This window comes from Pangasianodon hypophthalmus, chromosome 19 (assembly GCF_027358585.1).
Source record: "Pangasianodon hypophthalmus isolate fPanHyp1 chromosome 19, fPanHyp1.pri, whole genome shotgun sequence".
Taxonomy (NCBI): Eukaryota; Metazoa; Chordata; class Actinopteri; order Siluriformes; family Pangasiidae; genus Pangasianodon; species Pangasianodon hypophthalmus.
Window position 1 is genome coordinate 13,983,980 of NC_069728.1, and position 6,000 is coordinate 13,989,979.

The 6,000-nt window shown below is 37.6% G+C and overlaps 1 protein-coding gene across 4 annotated transcripts in view; it reads left to right on the plus strand.

Annotated features, from left to right (window-relative positions):
• col12a1b (collagen, type XII, alpha 1b) overlaps nucleotides 1-5,748 on the plus strand; it is an 82,454-nt gene extending 76,706 nt beyond the window's left edge. For 2 of the 4 annotated variants that reach the window (XM_034313521.2, XM_034313523.2), the window contains 7 exons: nucleotides 112-183; nucleotides 666-701; nucleotides 824-890; nucleotides 1,022-1,204; nucleotides 2,662-2,739; nucleotides 3,475-3,645; nucleotides 4,948-5,748. In XM_034313521.2, coding sequence (XP_034169412.2) covers nucleotides 112-183; nucleotides 666-701; nucleotides 824-890; nucleotides 1,022-1,204; nucleotides 2,662-2,739; nucleotides 3,475-3,645; nucleotides 4,948-5,066 — 726 coding nt within the window. In that variant the 3' untranslated portion in view covers nucleotides 5,067-5,748. Of the gene's footprint in view, nucleotides 1-111; nucleotides 184-665; nucleotides 702-823; nucleotides 891-1,021; nucleotides 1,205-2,661; nucleotides 2,740-3,474; nucleotides 3,654-3,921 lie in introns of those variants that run through there. The other 2 variants (XM_034313524.2, XM_034313525.2) reach the window with 2 other exon arrangements.
• The last annotated feature ends 252 nt before the right edge of the window (nucleotides 5,749-6,000 follow it).

A 6,000-nucleotide genomic window follows, 5' to 3' on the forward strand; every position in this document is an offset into this window, starting at 1 on the left:
CTTGGCATTCTGCTTCTTTCTTGTGACCGCGAAGTATTTGAGACTGAAAATAGTCCCATTTGTGTCTCTGTAAAATGTATTGATTTTGATGTTGAGGCTATTTTTGTGCAGGGAGCACCTGGATCTCCTGGAATGCCAGGTCCTGCTGGAAAACCTGGCAAGTCTGGTGAAAACGGTGTTCCTGTAAGTAAATACTCACTAGACCATACTCTTAAACACTGTGTTTCTTTTTTCTAAAAAAAAAAGAGAGCGTACATGGTATGTTATAAAACAGGTGGACACCAAGCTAGATATTATACTTTCTTTGAAAAATATTGCCTGAGACATCTATCAGTGAGACAAGTAATGATAAAATCAGTCACATTCCAGAAGAGCTTAATATTATGCTGTCAGATGGCTGTGTGAAATACAACAATGTGAGGATGACATGGCGTCTCACTTTTACCTCTTTTACCCAAAGACCGACAGCAGCCCTAAGGCATTCATCAAAACCCGCTCAGTGACATCCAAATAACAGTCTGAAAGATTTTCCAGCTTGCGATAAACTAATGGATGTTTGTTTAAAGCAGTGAACGTTGTGGTAGAGGAGATTTAAGGGCAAGCAGGATTTGGGTGTTCAGATGTGGTGGCGTATGTTAAGTAGAATATGTTTTTCATTTTCACAGGGACCCAGTGGATTGAAGGGAGACAAGGGTGAAAGAGTGAGTGATGGCTTTGATTACATTTTTATTCATAGATGAAGATTTTTCGTTTCCTTTGATAGTTTTTTTTTTTTTTTCGGGGGCGAAATTGCATTTAGGAATTGTGTTGTTATGTCTTTTAGGGTGACCTTGCCTCTCAGGGCATGATGCGTTCCATTGCCAGACAAGTCTGTGAACAATTAGTCAACAGTAAGTGTTATTTTGAGTTCATGATTTTTTTCTTAGGTAGACTTTACAGCAGTACATTAAATTTCATGCACAAATTTCATTCACTCCATTGTGTTCTAGTAAGTGCTAATATGTAAGTGTTCCACTTCAAGGTCAGATGAGCCGATTCAGTGAAATGCTGAACCAGATCCCCAGTGAAATGCGCAGTAACAGTCCTGGACCTGCAGGCCCTCCTGGGCCACCTGGTATTCAAGGGCCTCGTGGAGAACCTGGCCGGATTGGACAAAACGGTTTCCCAGGAAGGCCAGGAGTGCCCGGACAGCAGGGAGAAAGAGGTGAGTTTCATTCCTCATATGACCCACAGGAGCAAATCATCAGCTCTGAATTGTTCGATGTCGCGAATAAACCTGTCTCACACTTACTGGACTTTAATACAGTTGGACAACAGTGACAGTTTTCCTCTGAGGGATTTTCAGCAAAAAAAAAAAACAATTTAGTGCCTTGAAATAGAAGTAAGGAATAAACCACTGGGGGTATGCTGTTATAGGAAAATAATCAACAGCGACTCCAACAATGGTATTGAGTTACTGTTACCATCCTGATGTTGATTATTTTTCTATAACAAGGCATCATGAAGGGTTTTATTCCGGTTATACCATAGCAATTTGCCAAAGATTACAATTTTTAATTTATTAATGAAAGATGTGTTGTGCTTTTTAACTATTTATAGTTATACATACTGTTGTGGAACATCCACTAGACAAGTTAATTCCTATAGCAGATATGAACAGTAGGTCCCACACCAGCTTCTCTTTTTTCTCTCTTTCTTAAAGTTAATATGAATTAATAACACCAAGTTACCACTATGTTACCAAGTTACCTCTTTCCTGAAGACTTTCCCATGGTGGGAAGCTTATTCACTGGTACAAAGCTCTGACACTAGCCTCTTTCCATAAATGTTAATTCAACATCACCTTTACTGAAAGCTTTGCCATGTCTTTTTAATCCATTTATTTTATAGACAGGTCCCTGGTAATGAGCTGTTACTATATAACATACAGTATAAAAGGAGTATGTTAATATAAATCTGTTATTTGAATTACATCTCAAACTACTATCAGACCTGCTGTTATAGAAGAATAATCAACACCTTCTCACCAATCAGATTTGTGAAGTTATTGATCACAAGTATCACAGTTACTGATGGACAATGCTTCCCACGGGCTTGTAATAATTCTGCTACATTTCGGCTGTTGGATAACAGACTTTTTGGCTTTTCGGATAGTTAGTTGAACCCTCAATGATAGATAGTGAACCCATTGTTTCTATTTCTAAATAACAACCCTAATAATTGATTAACATCTATAATGATAGTTATTTATTTAAATTTCTCATAGAGTATAATAAATAAGTATGCTGCCATATGCTAGCTGCATTATTAACATGAACACATTTACTGTGAAGCATTTGAAGCCGATGCCCATGTCTTTAGGAGCTCTTGTAGGCACTCAGAAAACTGCTTATATCCATCAACTTATATAGAAACCCGAATGACTGCTGTCATTTACTTCCAGTTGGATCAAAAGCAGTGTTGCAACAAAAACACATGCCTAGCTCTTGGCTTGGCTATAGAGATATTGATACTTCTCTATCCTGCATTTTATATTAGACTTTCCCTTGAAGTCTTTCCAGAAGTTCTGGATCAATTCACTCTATCCATCCACATGCATTTATTGCTTGTGGGGCTTCTCTCTGTTCTCATAATGCTGTATATGCATATGTTTTAATTCAGGTCCACCTGGCGAGAAGGGTGACCGAGGAAATCCGGGAATTGGAGAGAGAGGACAGAGAGGCCTGCCTGGACCACCTGGTAAGACTTTTCACGTTCAAATGCACACAAAACCACATGCCTGATTCATTCCCTTTAAATAGCTGTCAGTACAGTTTTCAACAGTCTTTCTCATTTCACTTTGGTTTATTTCATCTTGGTAATTGAATGAAAGTGAGTGTCACTTAGCTTGTTTTTACTGAACCTTTTCAAACAATAAGGTTCTCATTGTCCTTACCCTGAGCAGAATCATTTTCCATCCCCAGCGTGTTACTGTTCCTTGTGTTCTTATTACACTCTTATATAATAGTAACTGGCCAACGATTTCTAGCATAACTCTTTCCCTCTCAGACATGAACTTTTCTCTTTATACTGTCTTAAACATAAACAAGTCATGTAGCACAATTTAACTAGAAGTGGACAAATATGAAATAAACCTACATAGTTCAATTTACTGGATTTAAAAAAAAAACATTCACTTATTTTAAACTGTTATGTTTATTAAAAAGTAGGCATACTTTTTATTATTTTTATGATCATGCTAAGTTTTTTTGTTGCCTTTTGCATACAAACACTGCTAGATTGTTAAATACTGAACAGCAGAAATTGTGTTGTGTTGGGCCTTGAAAAATCTATATTTTTCTATATCTAAAATCTATAAATATTATATTCACTCTTCAAAGACTCATTTTCCATAAGTTTTCTGTCCTTCATCTTCATTATTAAAAAAAAAAAACATTAGTGATCTTCTAAATAAGTTGCTTCATTCTGAATCAGGCCAACAAGGTGAGTCTAGACAAGGACCTCAAGGCCCCACCGGTGCTCAAGGTCCTCGTGGGCCACCTGGTCGTAATGGTATTGCAGGGGCTCGAGGACCACCAGGCTCTCCAGGCTATTGCGATTCCTCTCAGTGTGTGGGGATCCCATATAACGGACAGCAATACAGAGGTACGTAGCATTTCTCACAAAAAAAAAAAAAAACCTGCTGCGTAACATTAGAAAACACCACTAATAACGTCTAATGCATGTACTAGCATAGTGCATGCATAGCTAGCCAGTAGCATAGTGCATGCATAGCTATCCATTAGCATAGTGCATGCATATCTACCTCACTGTTACATTAGCACTAAGGTTTCCAATAGAATTTATTTAACATAGCATCAGGTATGTGAAAACCTGCTGATGTAGTTTCATAACTCTAACACGCTCTCTGACCTGTTCCAGGTTCGTAAGCATTCTAAAGCGCCTGTGCTGCTTTCACTCTGAAATCATGAGTGAGTCCTGATTGAGCTTTGTCCTATGAGGATAATCACCAAGAAAATGATTAATGAACACTATAGAAAACAGTATAAAGCCACATACAAACACAATGCCGCAAAATTAAATAAGGGACTGGTACTAACAAGAGTTTGCCGCAACTTTAACCGCCAAAGCAACGGGTGATGGCAGCAATGCAGTGGCCTGTTTACAATCTTGAAGCCAAACGGCAAACAGGCGGGTGGAGGAGCATGACCCAAAACACACAAACAACACCAACAACAACACCTACTAACCAAGAGGATTTATAGCCAAGCCAGCTGATGATTAGCCTAACTCTTTGGTCTTTTTTTAATCTGTAAATAAACTAATTGTGCCTTGTAAATGACCCCAAATTCACTAAAATTAGTTTAACACCAGTAGCCAGCTTGTGCCTTGTATTCTGCTGTTTGCTGAATGCCAACATGATTGCCTTTTTTTTTTTTTTTTTAAGATGATGTGCCATAAGTGATATACCCTTTGACTTTGCTCAGGGCCGATTTGAACCACGTGCCTTTTTATACTTGACCCTGGAGGTTTTTTTTTTTAAAAGAAAGTTATTTGTGTACATGGTAGCAGAGATAGTATTTTTAGAAAGTCTCCTCTTCTGTCATCAATTATTTAGCTGATATTGAACAACCAGCTCCTCAGCTGTGTTACAATGACTCATGTCACACACTTGAATCTTCCAATATGTTTGATGTTTAAATATACCCATGAACTCAGTGCTCCCATGTCTACGTCTCATTCTGCTCATCCAAAATGGGAAAAAAAATGCTAAATGAACCTACTTTATTGTCTTCTCTATCAGTCCCAAGTGTCTTTTATTTTCCAGCCCATATTTCTGCTCTGATCTTAGTGTCATAGCTGTGGTGTTACAAAACAATGCTCTTGTTGACTTTAAGTGTACTGTTACTTTATTGCTCAACTGGGCAAAATGATATTTCCAAGCAGAACCGGTTCCACGCGAGCCCGAGCCCCGTGAAATACCTGAAGAAGACTTTGAGCTCTCACCCAGCCAGCGCCGCAAGAGATCGCTGTCCCGAAGACAATTCAAATGGATAACATCATAAAAAAAAAATGTTCTTTGCATAAATGTAAAGTTTTTTTTTTCCATTTAAAGTTGCTTTCACACATGACATCTTGAAGGTCTATGAACTTGATATGACAGAGGGTCTGCACATTTTTTTTCCTTTTAGCTACTCCCCTTGTGCGCTTGTAAATTGTCTGCTCCATTATGCTAAATCACAGCGTGTACTAGTATTGCTGGTGAGAAATAGTTACACTTTCTGCTTCCTGCCAACATGATCATAAAGCATAGCAAGTGTCAAATACACACCCACACATCAGCCATTCACGTTATCTGCCTTCATCACCCGAGAAATGTTCGTTTCATCATCATCCGCAGTAACACGTGGCCTCCATTGCATTATCCTAAAACAAATATTTATCAGTTTTTTTATATCAACTCACAGCCAATGTTTTACCAAAGGTGGAATTGCATGTCTGTCGTGTATATTTAGGAAGTTTATTTGTTTTCTTTTGTTTTTTTTTTTGTTTATTTTAATCAGAATATAGTTGTTCTCATTGTTGTGTTATCAGTATCAAACGCAGTTGGCATTTGTGTGCAAGACTATGGATATAGTATTGCTGCTTCATGTTTGTAACTGCAGATTGTGAATTCCATAGCCTTATTTTCTTATTTATTTCTGAAACAGAGGAGGCATTTTTCAATAAAACTACTGAAAATATAAACGTGTCATGCTTGTTTCAATGACAAAAAAGCAAGAAAGTTTAACAGTGAAGCAAGAGACAACCAGAGTTAGATCTATCTATCTATCTATCTATCTATCTATCTATCTATCTATCTATCTAAAGTATTGTACAGTTTTTTATGGGTAAATTCTCTCTGAAGTATTCATTTAAGTGCAAAAACATTAACTACATTAGACTTGGTGCATTTTTTAAGAAAAAGGAAGTTAGTAGTATTGAAAGTGTGACATCCAA